The sequence below is a fragment of the Myiozetetes cayanensis genome, unplaced genomic scaffold, assembly GCF_022539395.1.
Source record: "Myiozetetes cayanensis isolate MyiCay16 unplaced genomic scaffold, myiCay2020 scf18, whole genome shotgun sequence".
NCBI lineage: Eukaryota > Metazoa > Chordata > Aves > Passeriformes > Tyrannidae > Myiozetetes > Myiozetetes cayanensis.
Window position 1 is genome coordinate 12,952,021 of NW_026087389.1, and position 25,850 is coordinate 12,977,870.

Below are 25,850 nucleotides of genomic sequence, written 5' to 3' on the forward strand. Positions count from 1 at the left end.
GATACCATCAAGTTCAACTTCTTGCTAAAAGTAGGGTGAGCTTGCAGTCAGGCCAAATTCCTCTCAGTGCCAAGCAGTTTTCATTCTAAACTTCTTGGAAGTTAAAGGTGAAATATTTGAATTTCTAACTTGCTTAAGGACTGGAGGGTGACTAATGTGACATCTGTTTCTAAAAAGGGTTCTGTGTAACTTTAGGAAAACTTACTCCACATATGACATCTGTATTGGATAAGTCAATAGAAATTGTTTTTTAAAAAAGTAGAATTAGAGAGCACATGGCCAACTAATTTACCAACATAGTACGTTGGGAAAGAGGCAAAGTGTTTCTCCTAAAAATTAAGTAATTTCTCACAAGTTCACAAGTCCTTATATTTTTCAGAAGTCCCCTAATCTGTGTTGTGACTGTTCATTGTGTTTTTTAAAATGCCTTAAAATGAGTGAATATTTTAAAGAAATTGAGCAGCATCTACTTGAAGACCAAGGGTTGTTTCTTCGATTGTGCCTCCCTGCAAACTCATAGGACACTGGATAGTGTATAAAACAAGCTCCATAAGAGTAATTTAAAACAAAATATGGCAACTGTTGTAGAATAAGAAAGCCATTAAGATATGAAGCTATGTAATTATGTTACTAAATGCAGCACTGATGGCTAAAAGCGTAAATGTTACAGGGAAGTGTGTAGTGAAAAAGGTTATGCAGAACAGAAAAGAACAATTTGGCAAACTCAGGCTGATTTATGATGGTAGGAGGAACTCTGTGGGTTTGCATGGTTTTGACCTTAGACCTGCAAAAATATGTTGGATTTGGCAGTGTTTCACTTGGAGTTTTTGGCTTCCTTCAAGCCCAGAAGTCAAAGCAACATTTGGGATATGAACCAAAGCCAAGGAAAAGGTTTGGATGAACCATATATACCATAACAGCCAAGTTTCACACAACTGTAATTTTCATAATGGTTTTCCCCTTTCTTTGTTTCTTTACACTTTTTTCCAGACCTGCTTTTCTATTTCTGAATCTCAATGGATAGGGATCCCTATACCCAGTAAAAGCCTTTTTACTGTGTGCACATGAGGAGATGAGAAAGGAGACCTCAAAGGTTTTGTCTCTCATTTTGGAATTACAGTGGAATTTGAACAGAAATGTTGCAGATACCATCTGAAATGATGAGGTGTCTTCATGTCACTTTGGAAATGCTTTATTTTGTCTTTCTGGTGGAAGTGATAACATTAGATACTTAGCCTTCCTTGTGTGTGTGTGTCAGGTTACAAAATGACGTAAGACATCCCGAACACTGAACAGTTCAAGAAAAGGATACAGTTTGGCTTCTTTCTATCACTTATTAACAAGTATCTCTTAAATCTGGTAGTGTAAATAGCACTTTCCATGAGGGCAGACGTGCCTGTGCAGTAAATGGTGCATGTTCTGCATCTCATTTGGATCTCATGAAACTGTGGGATATGATATGTTCAAAGTGCTGATCTGAGAAAGTGCCTCAAATCCATAGCCTTTGTGTGCACATCAGACACTATACATATGGCAAATGATAAACATACCAGCTGGGATTTGGGAAGCTAAGACTATCAAATTCCTATCCCATTATTTTTTCTTACATTGTATGGTCAAATCAAAAACATATTATTCTTCACGTTATTAAGGGGTTATGTTTGTGGCCCCATTTATAAGGTTAAAAAACTGATCATGCTTTAAGCTTTCCTTTCACCTAAAAATTTTCCTGGTTACACTCAGGTTGTCATTAAAAAAAAAAAAAAAAAAAAAAGATAGGGTGTGGGTAAGGTTTGTGAAGTTTGCAGAGTCCAGCCAATTTTTGAATTACAGAGTTCTGAAAACTTCACATGTAACCTTAGCCAAATATTACAGCTCAAAACAGCTGAGCTTAAGGTTCATTTTTAAAACTTAGTTTTTCAGAATTTTATTGTGTGTATTGTGAAGGTATTATCTGGAAAGAATAGTTTCAGTCCTGACAGTATTGTGACTATATATGCAGTTTCATGATAGTTTTGTTTTCTGTGTTGGTTTAATGGACTGTGCTAACTTAGTATCCTCAGCTGAACTGTTTAGATCTAAAAATTATAAATTTTGGATCTCCTTCTCCACTTTCAGATGACAATTATTTTCATCTTCAAAGAAGATTGAAATTGATTACTCTGTTGAAGAGTGACCCAAAATGGAAATTAGGTACTCTGTTGAAGAAATGTGAATTTGCATTATGTTCATGATTCGTCTTTGAACTCCACTATTTCTTAAGCAACCATTTATCTTCAGTTCATTAAACAGAAAGTGGTAAAGCAGCTACTACAGTGAACTATGGTAATAGGAACCTGTGGGAGGGACTAGGAAACAAAGCTCCTTGAAAAAGTTAGGAATTGAGGGAAGGGAGAAGAGAGGTTTTGTTACTCTGATGTCTCTCTGTTAGATTTTCCCAGGGAAGATTAGATTTTCACCAAAAGTTCTGTGTGCAGTTTGTAAGCAGTAGGAATAGGGTTGAGTAATACTTCTTACTTAGGTTTTTCTTCTAGACATGTCATGTTGATGCTGAAGAATATGTGGAAAAAAATATATTCTACCCTTATTTTATTATCTTCACAGCATCCTTTCCTCCAGCACAGAGAAGGTTCTGTCTGCATGTGGCCTTTATGTAGATTCAGAAGCATGTGAAAGGCTTCTGCACTCTCATACTGACACTTCTGACAGTTTGGCCCCATTAATAGACATTTCATCAGTGAGAAGGCTCCCTGAAAACTGTACAGGAAAGAAGAGTCAGACATGTAATACTGTAGCCTTGGGGGATGTGGAATAAAAGTTTCTGAAGAGAGAATACTAGAAATACAAGGGAGTTACATGAAATATCAGGTACCAACATACAGACTTTTAAAATCAGTTAATTTTTCACTTACAGAAATTCTTACTATTAACAGTGCAAATGTCTGTTTCTTTGGAAAACACTAGTTAGGGCACCAATACAAACCTGTAGCTTTTTGATAGCAGGCTTTGTTTTGTGCAGGGTGCTTAGCTAAGAAAGTTAGGGCTGAATATAAGAAACAGAAATGACATCAAGAATCAGTTTCCACTTTGTACATCATGATCTGATCTCATCAGTTGAGCTGGGATTGAAGAACGTTGGGTGTAAGCTGTACTTTTTCTCACTGTACTCATTAGTAGAAGGTACAATATTATGTTAGAAAGGAGATAAAGATTTGTCTATAGGGTGGGTGACACCAGAGCTGACTGGATTCCTTAATCTGAAAACCTGTGGACCAAAAATGATGGATGGGAGTCACAAGACTTACACTTTGGAAAATCAAAAGTGGGGAAGTAGAAGATGGGCTCTTGAGTTTGTTTACCAAGTAGGAAATGACTCTGTCTCTGGGGGTTCTGTGGGTGAATCTGCTGTATTCCTGGAGCTGGCACATAAATCAATCTCATCATTTTAGTTGATTCTTTTCCTTCCCATCCAGGGATTCAGATTACTCAGCTGTATCCCTCCTGCAAAGCACTGTTATCAATTGTGTAATGAAACCCTATCATGAGAACTTTATTTGACCCATCCACTATATATGTGGCTCAAGAGTCACAGCCTGGAGACCCATTTCACATGCAGCCAAAATGTGGTTTAGGATAAAAAAAAAGATAAGCATGTATAAATCTTTTAAAGACAGTAAAAAAAAAAAAAATCCAACTCAAACAAGGAAACTCTTATAACTAAAGAATTGAGCATCTCCTGCTCTTAGTGAGCATGAATTTGGACATGAATTTTAACTGAGCTTAGTTTGAATCCATTAAATTTATCCCATTAAAATGAAAGAACAACTCACTGATTTCATTGGCCCTTTACTTATGCAAAACTGAAATAATAAGAAATTAATTTTTGAATCTCTACAAAATATGTTTACAGGAAGAATTATCTGGTGAGAAAACAGGCAGCAGTAAAATTGATCTAGAAGGAATGGTAGGTTTATATAGTATTTTGGGGGAATCTGCCCCAACAGAATTGTTAAGAACTTTTTCATAGGCTGTAAGAAAGGTAAAATGAATGTTTTAATGAAATTCAGGAAAACAATAGTTCCCAGAATGACCCCAGGACTGCAAAGATGATCCATTTCTTTCTGCAGGATCCTAAAATTGATATTGGTTGAAGGCAGTGAAATTATCAGGCAAAAGCCTGATAAAAATTTGAAAAGGAACTGTAATACCCAGTGCATGCTGTTCCTGGGCTGCAAAATGAAGTGGATGCACATGGTACTGCCCTGTCTCAGAACTCTGAGTCATTCAATGCACACGTAATATTTAAGTAAGGAGGATGTGCTTTAAGTGCTGCAAGGCTACACAGAGTCAATTGCTCACTTACTTCAGGCTTAGGTAGTAGAAGGTTATTATATTAAATTTAAGACCCCTGGTTTACAACCTTTTGCATACTACCAGTTAGCTCTGTACTTTCTAAAACACTACGGAAATGTGTACAAGAGTGTTTTATATTTTAGAATAGCTGGAAATGCAGGAAAAAGCCAAAAATATTATGCTTGGATCTTTTTTAATAGTCTGTGAAAGAAATTTAGTTTTTATAGAGCTTTTTAATTTTTTCTCTGAAAATCTTAAATCTGAACAAAAGCCTTAAACTTTTGTACCTGGAGAAAAATTAGTATAACTTTCTCTGTTCTCCTCCACTCCCTTGCCCCCCCCGTATGCTACAACACCACATCCTGAACACAAAAACAACTTGATGATGTAAGTCACTGATTGCTTGTAAAAGCCCAGAGGAGACTCTAGACATCAAGGCCCATAATACAGCCAGCTGGTGTCTTACCTTCCAAGGAAAAAAATCCAAAATGGCAGCTCAAATGACTTTGTTTCATGAGTCATCTGAACTGTGGCACAGTTCTTCGTCTTTGGAGAAAAAATGGTTTCCTGAGATTTTCATGTGATCATTACAGTTGAGTAAGTAATAATGTATGTAATGATATGGTATATATACATTTTAAATTCCAGTGTTGTCAAGGAAAAATGTGCATTGCATTAGTTTAACACGCTGTGATTTACAGTAGGGCACTTCTATCCACATTACTGAATGCCAGAGGACTAAGAGTGTCTGTCGGTCCTTATCTATCTACTCACAGCTGTATTTAAGCAACTAATACACATTTCTATAAACAACTTGATTTATAGACAAAGTTGGCCACTGAGAAGTAAAGTTTTCCTGAAGGGTAGGAGACATGTCATTCTTCTTCGGTTTAGTGGGCAGATCATGAACGTCCGGCTCCTGTCGTGCCTCTTGGTGTTCAGTATTAACCATTTTACTCTCCATCCTTGTGAGTCCTTTTAAATGTATAATATATTCTTTCCTTTCCTAAATATTTATTTTATTTTTATGAAGCAGGGAAGTGCTTTTAGTCCTTCTATCCTAGTTACTACCATTAACTCTTTGATAGGCTTTCTTGATTTTAAGTAGAAACATAAAGGAATTTGACTTGGAGTTATTCTTTTATTTTGGAACCTCAGTTATTAAGAACTATAATTGTCTTGCCAAGAATGTTTCCTTCACTCCATGCAAAAGAATGACTGAAAATTTTCTTCCAGATGAATCAGCCTTTCTGCATTTTTCTAAGCACGTTTTACCCTGAGTGTTTTTGGGGGGGGTTATTTATTTATTTTTTAATCTGGTTCCATATAAGGTCATATGATACATTTCTAGTGCTCACACATTTCTCATGTGGGACCTATGTGACGTACCTGAGTGGTTTTTAGATATTTCCCCACAATGACCAGTAGACTCCAAGCCATGCCCAGCAGTAACTTTAATTAATGTCTGCAATTTTTGTGATTGGTCCCCACAGCTCGGAAGCTCATTCTGTAATTCTGCATCACAGCAACCCTGTGAGGGTATTAGTATAATAACTCTGCCTTCCTAATGAATTGAGAATGAGTTGATTGCAGCAGTGTTTTCAAAGAAGGAAACATCAGCCTTGGCCCCATTCCTGCCCTCCTTTCCTGCAGCTGAACTCATTAATCTTTGCAGCATAAGAACTGGATTGGATACGAGATACATCTACCTAATTTTTTTGTCCTGGTCAGCAGAAAAAAACCCAACCTAAAGTAAAATAATACAAGAATTGGTGCATGAACAAATAAGATTAATCAGAGTGTTTTCCTCAGTATACTCTCTCAGGTTTATCAGTGGGTGGCTTTAGGGACCTTTTGAGATGGAAATAGCATATATATTGTTATGTTTAGAAGCCACAGAAATTATAATCAATAAAGCATTTAAAACTTTTAGGCACTCCTTTTGGGTCTGAGAATCGCCCTAGATCCTTGAGCTGTGCAACTTAAAATGTCATGTTAAGAGTTTTTCCTTTTTGATGTGGTTTTTAAGCCTGTTGCCTAGTAATGTCCTTAGGTGCCCATAATTCTTCAGCTGTGAGAAACAGCAAACAACAGTTCCCAGTTCACCTTCTCTATAGCATTTATGGTCTCCTGCTTCTTTTTCAATGGTGCATTTTCCAAGCTGAAAAGTCCTGCTTGAAGTCCTGCCTTTCCTTGTTGCAGATAGCTTTAAGTTGTTTGTCTTTTCTAACTGGGAGAGTAGATTCTCTTCAAATTATTTTTGGCATGTCTGCAATGTTTTATCTAACAATTCATTTGTTCATATTATGCTAAAAACAAGATTAAAAAATTATATATATATATATTAAATTTACATATTCTAGAAAACAGGTCCAGAAGGGATGCAATGGTATCTCTTAGTGCATCCATAGTCCAAAGTGAGTATCAATTATACCACTCTTGTTTCTGTGACAAGTTTGTCTAGCTTGCTTTAGCGACATACATAATAACCTTGTTCATAATTCATAGTCCACAGGTATTAAAAGATTTCTTTATTATCTTAACTCTCTCTTTCTCTGTAATTTCAGGCAGTTACTTCTTCTCCTATCCACACTGGACATAGTGAACTCACTTTTTCCCCTCCTTCTCTATGATGGCCTGTAACTGCAAATGCATATCATGTTCCTTAGTTTTCTCTTCTTGAAGTTGATAGACCTTAATTCTTTCAGTCTTACATAGAGGTTATGTTTTCTAGTTTTCTTATTGTCCTTGTTGCTTTTCTTTGTAGTCTTTCCAGTTTGTTCACATCTTTGAGAGGATAAAATTGGATCCAGTTCTCCTGCTGAGATCTTTCCAGTGCCAAAGAAAACAAAAGGATTACTGCTATATATATATATATATATATATATATATATATCTCCATAGTGTGTTTTTTGCAACAACATGACACTATTGACTTGTCACCTTAGTGTCTTGATACTTTTCTTTAGGAGAAAAAGACAACTTCTTAATCAGTTATTTCTCTTCCTGGATTTGTGGAGTTGATTAGTTCTGCTGAAGAGTATGACCTTACTTTTCTCCCTATTAAATAGCATGATTTTTTCCCCTGATCAGCTCTCAAGTTTGGCAAGATATCTTAAAAGTTATGTTTTCTGTGGTTTTGTACTGATTCTTTCTGCAAATTTTTAGTCTTAGTCTTTGGGGTTATTACAGAATTGAATATCATATGACTGCAAAATTCCATTTTTTAAACATCCTTCTAGTTTAACAGTGAAGTGGTGGTGGCTCATCACAGTTTCCCAAGTAGTTTGGCATCCATGTTATGTTACTTTCATTTGGCTTATATTTTTCTTTAGCTTGGTTATGTGAGTATCTTGAGGTTTGCTACCTAACATGACTGCTACTCTTGTTCCTCAATAAAGCCAATTGCTCTGTCATATGAGGACATTAAATAGATACAACCTTTTGAGAAGTTTTTGAGACATTGATTCTTCTAGGTGTCTAAAAAGAGTCTGAAGCATATTACTTGGTCCAGTAGCTCTCAGAGTCAACTGATTTATCCATAATTCTCTGGTCTTCCTTTTTTTTCAGTTAAAATCAAAATTATATTTGTCTTTCCCTAGTTTTTTGGTATCACAGTTGTTCCCCAAGAGTTCTCAAAAGCACTTTTGTTTTCAACAGTTCGGAGATTTTATCTACCATTTCTATTCCTAGGGCAAAATTCACTAGTATCTGGCTAATAAGAAAACATCCCAGTGTTAATTTTATTAGCTATTTGATCAGCTCTACACTTGAGTAAAGGATGATGTAAAAGAGCATCAGCCTTTTGGTGGTCTTGGCATAATCATTTAATACATTTACAGATGTGTAAAAGAGGAAAAAGCTTAATAGAGGCAAGCCTTATTTAGTGTAGCTTTAGTAATTTTGTTTGTATGTGAGTCTATTCATGACATTGTTTTAAAAGTTTGCAAATAAAAGGGATAATGCTGTCTCATCTAGTACAAAATGCTTGGACATTAAAAGGCAATAGGATATTAGAGAATCCATTTCATAATTATGACAGTTAAAGATCCCAGTGGGGTTTGATATCTACCAGCATCCAGTAATTTTAGCAAAGACAGGTGGTAAAGGATGGGGGAAATAAAGTTGTAGCCTCAGGCAGATACTCAGCTCATGCAGCTGTTTCATGCATTCTGGCAACATGACTCAGTCAAAATCAAATAACATTCCTTATGCCAATATTTCTTACCTGCATATGAAACCAGTTGTCTTTCATTTTGCAAAAACATGATAATTCAAAGAGCATTAAAAAAATGTACTGTTTCTCACACAGAATTTATATCTTGCAGCTGCACACTAATCCAAGTGAAATGGAGTAGAGTTTCACTTTATCAGCCAATCATAACTTTAAACTGTTTTTACAATTCATCGTGCAGTTTTTAAAGCCAGATTTAAGTCTGTGTATGAAAAATAGTCTACTTGATGTATGAAACCATAGATTAGTCAATATGTATTTAAAGGAGTACTTCAGTAATAGCAGAAGAATGACTTCAGAGAATTTACGGACTAAACTCTGAATGATACACATGGAATGTAAGTGTTATGCCATCAGTACATTTAGGACTGTATGTGAGAGGAGTAGCTGAAAAATACTGTAGAATCATTGAATATGCTGAGTTGGAAGGGACTCATCAGGATCACTGAGTCCAATTCCTGGCCCTGTGCAGAACACCCTGAGAATCACACCATGTGCCTGAGAGCGTTGTCCAAATGTTTAGTTCATTAGCTAAAATAACCTCTGATCCTGGTATTCTTTTACAGCTGTCATATTTAGATTATTAGTCTATTCCATATCACAGAATCACAGAATCATTTAGGTTGGAAAAGACCTCTAAGATCACAGAGTCCAACTGTTAACCCAGCACTGCCACTACTTTAAATTTTTTTCTTTCAAACCCATATTGTTTTAACATATTTTTGGTTGTTTTACGTCAATCTTTTTGTTCTGTACAGGCTCAGAGAAACTGATAAACTTCTTAAGATGTGAAAAGGGGTTTTGTATTCTTAGAGGGTTATGGAACTTAAGAAATTATTTATGTACAGTAAAAGTTACAGCAGTGACTGCATGGGTGACTGTCATGATCTCCTTTTACACAACACATTTAAATATACTCACAGTTAGGTACACTCTCATGCACTATTTTGCTAACAAACTCTAAGTATTACTTAGAAAAGATAGCTCCCAGGAATGAAAAACTATTCAAGTTTTATGCCTATTCCATCCTTTAAAATTCTGTTCATTGTGCCAGATACATTTTTTAGTTGATACCAGTTAAGATATTTGTCTATTTTTGCTATCTTCAAGCTGTTAAACATTACTATTCAGCCTTTTTTTGTTATGAAAAATGCCTTTCCTATTTCAACTTTGTTTTTTTAGATGTAATTTCCTGCTATAACAATATTTTCTGGAAAAAAAAAGTCTAGGATACCTAAATACCTTAAGCAGGTTTTACAAGTTAGAAATTCTGCTGTAATTAGTCTTCAGGCTACCTCTGGCTCCATGGATTTAAAACTATCAGAGTTTACTGTTTTGTGAAAAATATGTTTTACTTTGTTTGGACATGCTTGTCATAAGTTTCTCAGTATATCATTATACTTTAAAACCTCCCACTGGCAGCGTCTGGAAGGAAAAAATATAGTGTAAACTATAGAAGACCTAATGGCAGCTTCCTGCCAACGTTCATTCTTGAATCAACAATGTTTGTTTTTGTTTTTGCTTTTGTGAAAATGCCACAATCTAGTCTTTCATATAAGTTTGCTATTTTTTTATCAGCCTAGTAAAGCATATATCCACATCTTCTACTTTCCCTTATTTTTTTCTCCTTTTCATTCCATGATATCTGTGTTTCGGGTCATACCACCAGTGAGTGTTTGCACACATAAATTATACACCTAAAAACACTCATCACTAGAAAATTTATTGCTTCTAATATCTTTCTCATGAACAGTTGTGTTTATTTCTGAGTTGACTTCTCTGGTAAAGACAGCAATGCTCTTAGCTTTGGTTCAGTTCTTTGTTTTTTCAAGACTTTAGATATTACAGTGTATATGGGACCACGTGGGCTTTTAACCATAAGCCTGTGCTGGGAATATTTAAATGGTTTTAGTTTATAAATGCAACTCTGAGTAAAAAATAATAGCACATTGCAATCTGTATTATCTAGACTACTTCTGCCCTGTTGAAGCAAGGGGCAGTACATGGGAGCAGAATGAATCCTCTTGTCAGAGCATATAATTGTTTTTGGTTTACTTTTTTCCCTTTGAAACCCTGTTTGGAGAAGGCAAGGAGCAGAGAGGAAGGTTGCTGTCCTTTAAGATAAAGAACTTGAATCTTCTTTCCTCTCTCCAGGAAACTTATGTTACATGGTTTGGGAAATCTTTTATCTTCTGTACTTCCTTTTGGCAGCTTAATTACTAACTTTACTTAATTAAAGGAGAGACAGATACTACAGATACTGCTTTGGAAAAGTAGATGCTCTTCTTTTCTCTTTTAAAAAAAAAACAACCCAAACACAGAACTTCTTCAAACATTCTTTGCCAGTATTTTGACGTTTTTTAGAATATGAAATACTTGCTGATGTGTAGTATTAGAACAACACAGTACGTTAATAGTAGTCATTATTTATATTATCTCATGTTAGTGTACATTTATATCAATGAGGATTACTCTTTTGTAATGGTTAATTTTTCCTCCTCTTGAGGGAGAACGTTGTATAACATTACATGAAGTACCACGAAAGATTAAACTTTATTCATAATGCAATACAGGAGGATACCAGTTATTCAAACAACTTGTATCACACTCCATTTGTCTGGGTGACTCACGGGTTGGTGTTATGAGGAGTCACTGTCAGACAGGAAGACATGTACAGCAGGGAAGTTTGGATAACCAGGATCATACTGTGAGTATTTGGGTTTTTTGTTGACCAAATCCATTATATGTAGAAAGGCTGTATTTCTCTTTTTGTTCATTTATAGAAACCCTCTGTAAGATTATGCTATCACATGAATTTACTGAACAGATGTTGTATTATAAGCCATTACTTTTGATCTTGTCATGAGCAGTAGATTTTAGATAAGTGGCACCAGCACGAGAAAGACCCTAGACTGAAAAAGCCAACTTAGAACAAGAGAATTGCTGATCTCTACTTTTGAATAATAATTTTATTTACTCGTTGTAAACACTGTTTCTTAAAAGGAAGAAAAAAGTAAACCCTTAAGTTTTAAGTGCCCAGCTCTCTTCCTATATAAGAAAATATTCAAAACACATCTTATATGTTATATTTCCTAACCTTGAAACACTATTTTTTTCGTTATCCTTTATACCAATCAAGAGCAAGGAAAATTCAAATTTCTGTAAAAAATGGCTGCCGTTGTCTAAGCTGCATTGCCTAAATGAATGAGAATGATTGAAATCTCCTGTAGTTTCTTTTGCTTTGTAGGTGTTTGCTGTGGAATTCATCTTAGAGAGGAGAAGGAATTTAGTTGTCATTTATGTGTGTGCTCACTGAAGTGATTTTGAAGGTCTTATGTGTGCACCAAGAAACTGGAGAAATTAGATATTTGGAAATGGAAATTGGTGGTCTTCCAGGCAATATTGGATCTGAAAGTGCTAAATCCTTTAATAAATAAACCTTGATTCAGACTGGAATGTCTTGGCTTGATTTTAAAGGTGATATTATGAGGGACTTCTAGCTGTTGACTAGCCTCAAAGATAATTATCTACACATTCCAATCTTGTTCTGCCATCAGCAGTGTCTGAGGCCTAAATGGAGCAAATGTTATTTCCACTAGAAATATATTATATTTAGACTATCCTTGTTCCCAAAGATTTAAAAAATTATTTGTATCTGACTGGAAATACAAAGAATAAAATAAATAACTAAATGACCTCCTTCTTAGAGTTCTGTGTGCTTAACACAGGAGTCATAATTTCAGCCTTTGTAGATAGTTTTCTGACTGACATTATATGTTGTAAGCACAGTTATAATGTTGGTGTTACTTTTGCTGGGCTGTAGATGAAAGAATAAGTTTTTCTTTGTTGAATATTTTGGAGGGGATGTCTCTTAAAACATCAATACAATGTAATTTTTATTTACTGTATCATGTACTGGCACTAGTTTGAGACACTGAATAGCCCATCTGAAGTAGAATATTTGTGATTTAAGCATTAGAGAGTCATGTTCTAGTGTCAAGCATCTTGAAATGGATGGAAATGCTCTTCTGCCTTAAAAAATCAGCACCTTAATTGATAGTACATAACTGTTAACACATGATAAACCTAAGAATCTTTTGTTTGTTTTGTGAGTTCTGCTTGTACAAGCAATTATATAAATTTGCTTCTTTTAAGGACTGCTGGGTATAGCAGAGACTTCTGTAGTGAGGTATGTCTGTGGGACAAAGCTGTAAAAGAAAAAGAAAACAGGCCTTAATTTATAAATACTGTTTAAATATGTATTTTTGTAAACACACTCTAATACACTTTTAATGTATCCTCACTTGTGGCACTGTGTATTCCATGGATATGGACTCCAGATCTTAAAAAATACTTCAAATGTACAACTCGATGAGTTCACAGTCATCTCCATTCTCTCTCCAAGCCTGCCTTTGAAGAGAGAGATTTAAGAATAATAGACGATATGTCCCAGTGAGAGTTATTAAACAGAATATGGACAGTGGCAAGTGAGTTAGTTTACATGAAAGGTCAAGCGGATCCAAAATAAAGTTCTCATTGAGGCCAGCTTAATCCTTCCATCTGTAAGTTTTAAGTCCTGCCACTTAGCCCATATATTTTGCCTTAAAACAGAGTGAATAATACCAGCTTGTAGATCTGCATGTTTTCTGTTTATACTCTCCTGCCTCTTGCCTCATGTGGGAAGAGGCTTGAGAGACTCAAAAGGAAAACAAAACTCTTAGCTGAGGAGTAAAAGGCAGCTTGTGTTAGTTAAAGATTCTGACACTACTTTTCCTTTTGTTATTCCAGAAAAGGTTAACTGCTTCTGAATTTCCCAAAGAGATGGAAATGAACTTTTCAGGAGCTAACTTGGAGTAAAACCACTGTCATGAAGTCTCTTACTTCCTTTTCCTTCCTTCAAAGAGTGATTGAGGAAAGAATATGCAGTTTTGGAAGGACAGTATTTCCTGGGCAATTCCTCTACCCTTTTCAGTGTTATCTCCCACACCTGATTTTCTTCTCCCATGTCTATAATCATAGCAAACTGTTCCTACAAAGTTCCTTTCCTGCATAATCTCTGTGTGTATGATATTGCACACCCTGCCTCTCTGCAGCTTTGCTCTGCAGCGTTGCATGCTGGCTGTGCAATAATGTGTAAGGATCTGTTCAGTTGCTGCATCATTCCCTCCCCAGCTCGTGTTCCTGCAGCTCCATGGAGGCATCAACGGGCTCTGTTACCCCCTTGGTCTTTGCCAAGTGCTGGCAGTGTTGCTTGTAGAGGCAACAGGCTGTGCTGCCACCTCACATCTGGCTCCCTTTTGCACAAGTTCTGTTTGCTGAGGCTGCTGTTGAGTTCAGTTCAGCTCATCCTGCTCCTCCAGCCCTGCTCCTTCTGCCCACAGGGAATTTCTCCCCAGTGTGTTGTCTGAGGGGAGGCACCGTGATCTGGGACTCATTTACCCAGTGACCTTGTTGCTGTGTACTAGGTGAGGGGATAATTTCATCAACAGGGAGCTACTCTTTGAGTGAGATTTCCCTTTGGTGCTCTGAAAAATTGCCATGTTGATTGTAAAACTGGAGGAATTCCTGGAGGAATTCCTGCTCAAAAATTCTGGGTCGATATTTTTGCTCCGTCATGTGATCAGTCCGGGCTTATCATGTGTTAATAATGGAATCCAGACATTTTGTTGTCCCCTGCAGGCCTCCCTTGGCTGTCCTATGGGTTACCCTATCCTGGGCAGACTCATAAGCACTGCAGTTCTGTTCCTATTGACTGATCTCTTCCTGAAGTGGCCCTCCAAAGCAGATTTTAATGATTTTATTTATTTTTAATGATTTTATTTATTTTTAATGATTTTATTTATTATTACACTAGTGGTAAGCTTGTGTTGCTTTTGTTCATTCCATGTCTGAAACAGTTAATCAATTGTTTGTAGTCCTGTTCCATATGCTCTCCAGTACTCCCCCCAGGGCTCTAGAGAAATTTGGGTAATGATGTAACTACCAGTTGCTATACCAAGTATTGAACTTTTTCTTAGTAAGAGTGATCTGCAGATGGGTGTGCCAGGGTTAAAACTTGGCTCTTCCATGACAGACATAGTTGACTTTTCTTAAGGTTATTTATGGAGTTGATATTACACTATATACAATATGAAATAATTTTAGTTTTTAAGTAGGTAGGACATCCATACTACTGTGACTTTTGTAGGTGTGAGAAGCCAATAAAATATGACATAAATAACTTTATACTAAAAATGCCATAGAGTTAAGTAAACAGGGAAATACTATCTGCCTTAAGAGAAGATATGTCTTCCTTGGGTATTCAGTACTCACAAGAGCACTGTGTTAAAAGTCACAGAACTAAAGATGGTATCAAATTTCTTTGGTGCAGAAGCTATACCTTATCTGTCACATGAATCTTTATATATCTTACTGCTAATTAATATTATTTAGCTTGTGTCAGACCTTGATAAGAAACTGTATTTTCTGAGATTTCTCACATAAAAATATCCAGGTTTTTTCATACAATAACATTTTCACTCTGATAAATCTTTATTGCTGTTTCACAACATGCAAGCACATTATAGGGTGTGGAAAAGCTCTTATGTACATAAACTACCTGTTTGCAGTGAGGCTTTATATACACCACGTGAATCCCTGCTGGTTTTGGATATAGTCTAAGAGAGAAGCATTTCCAACTTGAATAATATATTGGGATTATGGATTAAAAGCAGTGGGGAAGTAGCTTTGTGCAGTGTAACCCAACCAGTGTGCTCAGAATCCACTTTTGGCAAGAAAACTCCCAGTTTGCCCTCTCTCCCTGAAGTTGACCTGGTGGATGAAATAGTAGATGTGTGTATGATTCTAGGCATGCCTTCTCCAAAGATCAACATTTGTACACACTTTAGTCACCTTTTATACGCAGTGCTATTGACATTAACCAGAGAGGCCAGTCTGACAGCGCCGTGCTTTAACACCAGCTCAAGAGTTGCTCTGCTCTACTTGCATGGTTTATCTGAAAAGACTCAGCACTGAAATCACACAGGGTAATTGTTTGCAGTCTATAAGAGTTCTCTTCCAGATACAATATCCTGTAGGACAATTGAGTGTCCTACTGAAATCAGCATATGTTCAATAGCTAATTCAATTACTTTTCTGAAAACATTAGGTTGAGCTCTGTAATTTATCAGTACGTTATGTCTAAATTTGCTCTCATTTGCACAACTATAAAACACCTTTCTTGCCCCTTTTGTAATTAGGCTTGGACAGTAGCAAACAAGTGTAAGAGCAGAGCCAAGACCACCAGCTGTTTAAAAAAATCAAAGACTTGCTCAAATGAAGCTCAGTGGAAAAGGAGAGAAAACTAATCAGATATGTCAATAAATAATTTTCAAGCTAAATGCAAAAATAAAGATTTTTTTGTTGTTGTTGTTTTTTTTGTTGTTGTTTTTTTTTTTTTTTTTTAAATTTTCATATAAAAAGTGGACTTGCATAATTGTTCAGGTGCTTGGTCTTGCTTCCATCACAATGCATGTCTGGATGACTTCTAGAATTGAATGGGAACAATAATGAGTTAGACCTTGTCAGCATGAAGTTTACCCTGGAAAAAGAACACTTGTTGGCTGATTCTTGCAGCACTTTGACTACTGTATCTTTATTGACATGGTCTGGGGGCTGATGGTTTTTTTCTTTATTTTATATAGCATTGCAAAATCAGAATGTGACAATAATCACTTCACTATATAACAGTATTTTGCTATTAATGAAAGAGCTTTTATTTGGGGCAAATATTCCAGCTGCAACTGCGAGGAGTATTTTGCTCTCTTGCCCATCCTTTTCAGGTTTGCTGAAGGTCCCATTCATATTTTGACACTGGGTTGTCATACAGGGTTTTTTACTTGAAACTAATTGAACGAACTATAACTGGGGACCAGTTGTGTTTCACAAAATGAAGTGTTGAAATAGATGACAGTATTCCTAGAACTGCAGTTTAAACATCATTTTGTGCTTGAGAATAGCCTTTTTTTCCCATCTGTCTAGAAACATGGCCAAAGAACCCAGAGGTTACTGTTCTTTATACAATCATTTTTGTTTGATTTAATTAAAATTTATATATATATCTATATATTTGGTATTGCTTTTGGTTGTTAGTTCGGTTTGTTGTTTTAAGGTGATTGTCTTTCTATTTAAATGATTATGACAAGTATTTTCCAAAATTGTCTAATTATGTATTTCAGTTATAGGTGAAATCACTGTATTAATTGGAAAAGCAGATAATGAATCCAAGAATTATATTTTTGTGGTCCTATATCTAATTGAGTTACTGAGATTGAGAATAAAAGATGATTGATGTTCTAACTGGCAGTACCAAGAAAGTCAACCATTTGAATACAGCTCCCAGAACTGTCTTACAAAATCTTAAATTAGCTTTATAAAGAACACAACATTAGTAAACCTTCCACTCGGCATATGTATTTCTTTTAAGCTATGGGAATCCACTAAATTCTCCAATAATTTTATGCAGAGATGGATATATGTCTCTGTTATAACACTGTGCTTATATAAATTAACATGAGTGCTTCCCACCACGTGAGAGCCAGCAAGAAAACACTAAGGAAACTAAAGCACCTGCTGTCCCTCACTGTGGCCCCTGCAAGCCTCGATGGGAAATATGTGCTCTGTCTATGCTGTGTCTCTTCTTTATCTGGATAAAACTAAACCTCATGTACTCTTAACACAGCTCTTGGCAGGAGGGTTAAAATATTTGAAATCCTGCTTTTTGTAATAAAATCATCTCAGTAAGGGTTTTGATTCCAAATTCTGCAGCATGACATCCCATTTAATAATGGTGCTGTTGTGTTCCTGTGGATATCCAGGCCTTTCCATGTGGACTGATGGTTCAGTGAGTCTGGTAGTTTGTGTTAGACTGCCACTGCAGTGCTGCTTGATGTCATTGGGCCCTGTTTGCCTTGTCCTTTATGAGTTTTGAAAAACCAACCTGGAATTTATAACTTTTTTGACTTAATATTCTGTCAACTCTTTCTCTTATGATGTTTATTTTAAAGCTTTTATGCATTCTAGAGTATGGTTAGTTTTTTTTCTTCTCTAACAGTATCCAAAGTTGTGAGACACAACATGTGTCTAATTTCTTTGTTTGGAAAGGTCCAGGAGCATCAGCCTCCATAACTATACTGGTTTTCTTAGACCTGTTTCCTGGGTTTAAAAATCTGTGATGGAAGAAGTCAGAGGTGAGGAATTTGTCTATGGATGACAAATGGGATGGGAAGAGAGTAGAGGGGAAGGTGACAAAGAGTTTATTTCCATGTCTTGCAAAGCTCAGTATGACACTTTGCTACGTCTGTTTGCTTTTGTGAAAAACACCTTTGTGAGGAACTGTTGAGGCAATTGAACACTGGAGAAATTCCATTAGAAACAGAAAGGATAGGAGGTATTTACAAACCATATTGCAGGCCAGTGTTGGCAATTTTTAAAAGCAGCAGGTCCACATGACTGGTGTTGGACCTCCTGTAGGTGTGTAATTGAATTAGTCATGAGATAAAGTGGTTCTCTGGTACAGGATCCTGGGATGCCTGGCACTCCCCCTTCACTGTGCAAGGCATAGGCAATCCGTTACTGTAAAAAGCTGAAGTCTCCAGCCTGAGAATCAAAAGATCTGGTAAGTGGATATTTGTGTGTACAAATTCAGGCTTTTATCTGTTTTCCCTCATCTCTGAGAATGTGTTTTCTATGCCCTCTTAGTCCAGTGACAGAATAAATCTGTAGGAAAGCCACAAAGAGAAAGTTTAAGGATTGCAGTCTTTCCTTTTTTTGCAATTTCATGCTTAATCTTGGGGAAAAAACCCCAAATATTATTTTATTAAATTAATCTTCACAAAACTGGAGATAACAGAAATTTATATAGTGTGTAACTTGGAGGGAAAAAATGAAGCAAAAAAAAAAAAGGCATTTCCCTAGCAATGGAAAAGAAAATAAAGAAAATAAAGTACCTTTGAAAACAACTAGGTGGATTCTTACACTGACTTATAATCAAAATGTATCCAGCTGAACTGAATTAATGTAATAGTTTTTAAACTTCTAAAAAATGTCTATAATGGATAATATTTTAATATTAAAGTAGAAGAACGTCTAAGTAAATAGAATGAATTATTTTCTTTTACTGTAAAAAATTCATAAATGTGTACTAATACAACATTAGGCTTTAGATTAAAGTGTAGGTATGGAGTTTTTATATAGCTACTGATACTTGAAAAAGTCAGTTAGGGAAATCCAAAACTCTTATATTTATCACCAGTATTGTTGCTAAAATGAAGTACCAGCCCTCTAAAGATAGTGGTACTAACAATACTAACCTTGACTGCTGGAGAGTTGCCAGCTCTTCGTCATCCTGCAGATATATATTATACTTGAACTGAGAAAACATGTAATTGTCCCTCCCCCTCCTCATTCCCACAAACTGGAACAGTATTATGTTAGCCTGAGTTGTGCTGAGCCGAATCCAATCTGGAATTAAGAATGCTCCAGGGCATTTTTAATAAACTGTCATTCATTTGAACTCTAACCTCCTTTAATTTGCAGAATCTGGTAACGCAGATGTACACTTCAGCCACATTCATTTCTTTTCTTATCTTGGTGTGAAATGCTGCTGATAGCCCTTGAAAATGGGAAGCTGCAGAACAAATAGAAAAGTGCTCATTTAAAATAGACTCAAAACTAAGAAATAATTAAAAAATAGTTTAGCTTGCTGGGTTTCTGCCCATTCTGAAATGTAAACTTGATTCTAGTGCAGATTTTAATGAAATCCTCAAAGTGCTGAGGTCAGTTAAGCTTTCTGAAAGTATGAAAAAAAATCATGGCTTTTATTAGAAACTGCAAAGGATAAACTGAGGCTGTTGCCTTTCGAAAGGGAGGAAAACCCAGTTAACTCATTCTGGGCAGAGAGCACTCCTGTGTGCTCACTGAGGTTCGCGCAGAAAACTCTTTCAAAACGTGGATTCTTACGAATTCAAAACTCGAGGGCTTTGTGATTAGAAGCAGTTGGACGGAGAGCTACAGCTGGAAAAAGTGACCGGGCTTCCAGTCGGGATCAGCCCGGCTGGGTGGGATCTGCCCGGGGCCGCCTCCGCCCCCGCCAGGCGGAGCTGCTGGGCAGGGGAGGAAACTGCGGGGGCTGGGATGGGTTATGGACCAACCCCCCAAAAAACAGACCGAAACCAGCCACTCCTGTGGCTTTTCTGGATTTCTGTGCCAATAAATGTCTTAAGGATGCAGGTGTGATAATTAAGAATTAGGTTCTGTACGCTGCAGTTTGGGAGGATGAGCTGGATGAGATGTTACGAGTGATGGACACGGTCATGAATGTAAATTTTATCCTGTGGGTAATATAAGAAAAGTATGTAAATATGTTGCCTTATCCTTAATGAATATTGATATTTCAATAGGGGCTCAGTTCAGTATCTGGAGAGTGGAAAAACTAAAACTGGAAGGCAGGACCATACCAGCAGCACTTGGTAGAGGAAAGGGCTCCTGGACACACATCAGTCCCTAGATGAAGTGCCCTGAGTGCAGCAAACAAGCTAGTTGCTGTAGGTCAGAAAGCTACATTTTTTCACCACTAGACATGGATTTATTTCCATTTCTTACAGTAGGACTAAGAGGCCAACATGAAACCTTTTTTTTTTTTTTTCTGCTATCATTGTAATTGTCAAAGAAGAGAACCTTTGCTTACATTATGGATCTTGGTCATGTTTTGCAATGCTTTTTTTCACCTCTAAACTCATCTAGGTAATACTGCCTTCAGCATTTAAAGTTAATTTTCCATTGTAACACATCTGCTACAGCCATGTAATTAACAAGCTGATTGTGGGTGCAACATTCACTATCACACTTGATAGTTGTTGATTTAAAAAAATAATGTCAGTTTCTTGTGCACACACCTGCCAGTTGAATTCTGCTGTAGGTGCTAGTGGGACAGTTAACTAGGAAAACGTGTAACTATGAACTTGGGTCATATTCAAAAAAATAAAGGAAGAACTAGCTGGCAAATACTGTGTTGAAAGTGTGAGTGAAAGTATAACTTTCAAGTCTACACGTGTTAACGATTTGTGGTTTGAAAAAGTTTTCATATTTAAGTTTTTAAAGTTTTTCCCCCTCTCTTTTAAACTTTGATCTCTTTTGTCTAGTAATATAAGAGTGTGTTATTAATAGACATTTACAAATCCACAGCTTTGTTTTCTACAAGTCTTTAATTCTCTTAAATGTTTTGAAATATAAATGATGTGATGTATCAGAATGTAGGTGAGGATTCAGTCAATCAATAGTTTGGGTGCTAAATTCAGCTGAACCTGGAAAAGGAGTGAAGTGATACCAGAGATACAGAAGTGCTACTATTCTGCTTTTTTACATTCTCATCTGCCAAACAAATCTGCAAGTGTGGAGTGACTTGGTCTTTACAGATCATGTCTCAAAGCTGGAGTCTGTATGAATGAATGAGTGAATGACTTTGCAGTCTTGAATCCTTACTATGTTTTCCATTAATGTATGCTGCCTGGAATTAAGTAATAGACTGGAGGCTCAGCAGAAACTAGATACAGTTTTTAAAAGGTACAAGGACAAGTCTAAGAAATAGCCCCAGAAAACAGGTAGAAATATCATATTATGTTTTAGTAGTTGAGGCTTGTCCTTGTTGGAGACAGCATGGGTTTATGTTCTTGTACTATAGCAGAAGATATGAAGCACCTGGTGTAATATTAGAAACTGACTCATTTTTAAAGAAATATGATCTGTCTCTCTCCTGGTTTGTTAATTTTTCCCCCCTGGGATTTAAGTGCAAATCGAGCTTTGCTTTTTTTTTTTTTTTCTTTCCTTTATTTCCCTCAAGTATATTTTCTCTTTTCTCCTTCTACTGTGAAAGTTCACTAGGTAGTCATTTTAAAAGGATATCTTTCTTCATGGTTTACTTTAGTGGAATCTTGCACCTGCAGAGACTTTACTGCGTGGTTTTCACTCCTCGTTATTTCATTTATACCACTCTTATACTGGTTTTACTTTCTGAGTGGAAGGTTGAACATAAATAGTTTCAATGCTCTTGGTAATTCTGATTCTGCATTCATGAAATACAAATTCTTGTGCACTCCAAAGTATCAGATGTATTCTAGTATTCCACTGATCTTATTGGTGCTTGAAAGATGGTGTAGAAGGGGAAGTAATCAATGTATCATTTGCAAACAGGCTGTGCATCCTCATTTTGATTCAGTGACAAGTGTTATTTATTTGGTTGATTAAACCTGTTATACAGGTTGCAATGATTATTCAAATTGAAACAAAACCTTGTGGCTTATAAACACAGATAGCATGCTAGCAGGCTTTAGATGACAACAATTAAGCTTGAACTTGGGAAAAGTAGCCTCACTGATTGTAGGAGCACGGTGGAATTTTGTCAGACTCTTCAATACACAGCAAAATTACACCCTTTTCAATGATTTGCATAACATGGATGAATGGAATATATTCGCTTTCCCATTTTATTTTCTTTAGAAGTTCTTTCTGAAGTGTTTCCTAGTTTATAAAATGTTAATATTTGGACAAAGGAGGCGACAAAGAAAATACAGGAAATAGGACATTCATTATTTAAATCATTCTGTCTCATTAAAAAAAATTGTGTGGTTTACTAGCAGCTCTTAATGTAGACTGTATCACTTGAAGAGGGAAAAATCCTACTGGCCTGATTACTGCAGGTTATTTGCAGCTCTCTGGTTCTGTGAATATAGTGGTTTACCCCACAAGTAAAGGTTCTGCTACCAGACAGGTGTCATTGTATAGTTTCCATTCTTTAGGGTGTTCTTTAAATAATGTGATGGATCATGTCATGCACCTTTTTGTTTTTTTTTTTAAATTCTGAATTTTGTTTTCTCCAAAAGATAAAGTTTGCTTGAATTCCTGCAATAAGCAATTAATCCTGCATCCAACTGACATTTACCCATGCTAAGGAAAGAGTGGGATAACAGTAATGTTTCCTGAATTTTATACTTCGGAGATTCTCACAGCTGTCACAAGGAAAATAACTTTGTTGTTGTTAGGGCAGTAACAAACCTTTAAAGTTCAGAATCTTAGAATACTTTGGTCAGAAGGGATCAGTAGAGGCAATGCAGTCTAAACCTCTGCTCAGAGCAGGAATAACTTCAAAGTTCAGTCAGATTCTCTAGGCTTCATTCAGTCAAGTTCTGAAAATACCCAAGGACTAGAGAGTTTACAGCTTCCCTGGGCAACCTGTTCTGCATAGAGGAGTGTGCATTTTTTGATGGAAAATACATGGATTTTCCTGAACATTTTTTATAGTAAATATCTATCTCTATTATTATCTAAAATTTCTGAAATTACTGTTATGGTGAGATACCACCACCTTGAATTTAAATAATACAAATGCTGCAGGAAAGATTTATAAATTGTGTCTGTATGTGGCAGTGGCCCAGGTTGCATATGTTTCTGGTAATCTGTGTTAGTTCTCTTTTTTATAAATACTGTTTATTACTCAATATATTAATGGAAACGTTAAAAGACCACTGTTCTTACTTTTTAAAACACTTAAGATAGGAAAAGATTTGAACTACCATTTACATGGAATAAATGTGGTTTTTTTCTCCTGTATTTATATAGATTTAAGATTTGCTTGTAAAGAATATGGAACTTAAAAAGTCCTCTCTCTCAGGTAGAAGAGCTGATGAATGCACTGGAAAAGACTAGACAAGAATTAGATTCTACCAAAGCCCGTCTTGCCTCAACACAGCAGTCTTTGGCTGAAAAAGAAGCACATCTGGCCAACCTGAGAATAGAGCGAAGGAAACAGCTTGAAGAAATTCTAGAAATGAAGTAAGTAGATTGATTTCTCTAATTTCCAGAAAAAAATGAAATTACTATTTTTGCTGTAAGAGAAAATTGTGTGTGTGTGGTTTTTTTTCTTCTATGCATATATTTAAGTCTGAATCTAAGACTGTTAAATTCCTTTTAATGCAGGGAAATGCAAAAGGCTTCTTTTTAGAAATGCTCAACAATTTATATGAGATGAATTTTTGAAAGTTTTGTGTTACATGCGAAAAAAATATCAGCACTGCGTAAATTCTGTGAGACATTGAGGATCTAAAAGCCCTATCTCTCAGTGGGAATTCTATGCTGGAATTTTTTCTGGTGTTAAATTCAAGCAAAGGGGCTTATTCACTTTATATTGATGGTGCAAAGTTTATTGCATTGAATTGGTTAAACCTCCCCCCAAATGAACAAAACCCTCTTTGCATACACTTAATCACTATTTATATGTGTACAGAATGGAAAAGGAAGATAGACATATAGTTTAAATCTAACTTCCTCTGCACAATAAAGGTAAATATCTGTAATTATTGGGCATTAAAGCTCTGATATGATCTTTACAAGTGGCAAAAAAGATTGAACCTGTTATGACTTGGCTGGGCTGGTAAGTGTGTAGTTACCATTCAACAAAGAAAATTCTCAGTTGTCATTTTGAAACCATTTTGTTTAGGGAGAAAGCCGTATATAACTGCAACTAGATTGTTAGAGTTATCCTTGCATTTTAAAGGAAGGGAAACAATCAGAAAAAATGGTTTTCATGATGTTATTGTAAATAAAACAAAGTGGAAATGGAGTCATATGCTTACTACAGTTTGATAAAAGTTTTTAAGAATGGCTGCCATGTAATACAGGTGCAGAAATACTGCAGTGGAAGCAGGAAAGTTTCCAGTGATATCTAAAGAATTTCTGGTTCTGACTTTAATGAGTTCTATAGTTACACAGAAAAATGGAATCACATGTGAATTAGAGTGGTATGTGATATTATGTTCTATAATAGATACATTATTTTAGTTTTCTGGTGTTCTATTATATGTACATATTAATTTTCCTGTCATAACTCAGGTGCTCAGTGCCAGTCATCTATTTTCTGTATAGTGCTTTGGCCTGTTTCCTCAAGTGCGTGCTTGGTTTTTTGTCCTAGTGATAAGATTTATTTTTTGAAATCATAATTCACAATTATTGAGCAAAATAGAAGAAAAAATCTTTCATTCTATTACTGTGACTTTTTTGATTGAGTACACAGAACCAGTGGAGATGGAATCAGAGAGAACTTCTATTTCTTGTTGTGAGATGGAGAGAACATAATATGGCTATGAGATGTCAGGATGGTTTTGCTGGTCTAGGAGATAGGAAATAGAGTTAATGAACTAAAAAATGCATATATAATCACAATATTACTAAATAGAGAGAACAAATTAATTACAGAAATTGACATGATCATATTTACTTTTCTTTTTACTGCCTCTGTAATGACATTAGTACTGTATCAAAAAGCAAAAAATGGACATGTTTTTCTGAGCTCTGTTTATGAAAGGGCTACGTGACTGCTACTAGGTATAAATTAAGTGTAAATACTATTATCAGATTGTTTAATAAGATATGCTAAACAACATAAAATGATAGATACACATGTATCCATTAGATACATAATTTTTTAGATGCACAAATTAGTAGATAGAGTGGTTGATGAGAAGCTCAGCATGATCCAACAATGTGCATTTGCAGCCCAGAAAGCCAGTTGTATCCTGGGCTGCATCAAAAGAAGCGCTAGAGCACCTCTGCTGTGGACACAGGCTGAGAGAGCTGGGGTTGTTCAGCCCGGAGAGGAGAAGGCTCCAAGGAGAACTTAGAGCACCTTCCAGGGCCTGAAGGTGGTACAAGAGAGCTGGAGAGGGACTTTCTACAAGGGCATGGAGTGACAGGACAGGGGGAAATGGCTTTAGAATGAAAGAGAGTAGGTTTAGATTGGATATTAGGAAGAAATTCTTCCCTGTCAGGGTGGTGAGGCAGTGGAACAGGTTGCCCAGAGAAGCTGTGGGTGCCCCATCCCTGGAAGTGTCCAAGGCCGGGTTGGACGAGGCTTGGAGCAACCTGGGCTAGTGGAAGGTGTCCCTGCCCATGGCAAGCGGCTTGGAAAAAGATGATCTTTAAGATTTCTTCCAACCCAAACCATACTATGATTCTATTAGTAAACATCTTTTAGAAATACAGATATTTAATTATAGTAATGTAATTTTTCAAAGTACTCAAATAAGTGAAGGACAAACAAACTTTATGAAACTGCTTCGGTATGACACAATATACTCAATATTGCTTTTTAAAAAGGGACCAAGGTCTTCTCAAAACCCAGATGTGGAAGCTAACTAAGACCTAGACATCCAAGGACAGAATAATAATAATTCTG

The 25,850-nt window shown here is 36.2% G+C and overlaps 1 protein-coding gene across 9 annotated transcripts in view; it reads left to right on the plus strand.

Annotated features, from left to right (window-relative positions):
• ERC2 (ELKS/RAB6-interacting/CAST family member 2) overlaps positions 1 to 25,850 on the plus strand; it is a 413,891-nt gene that overhangs the window by 191,274 nt on the left and 196,767 nt on the right. For all 9 annotated transcript variants that reach the window (XR_007628669.1, XR_007628670.1, XR_007628674.1 and 6 more), the window contains one exon: positions 23,292 to 23,452. Coding sequence is in view for 1 of the 9 variants with exons in the window: in XM_050312867.1 (XP_050168824.1) it covers positions 23,292 to 23,452 (161 nt within the window). In the remaining 8 variants the exon portion in view is untranslated. The remainder of the gene's footprint in view (positions 1 to 23,291; positions 23,453 to 25,850) is intronic.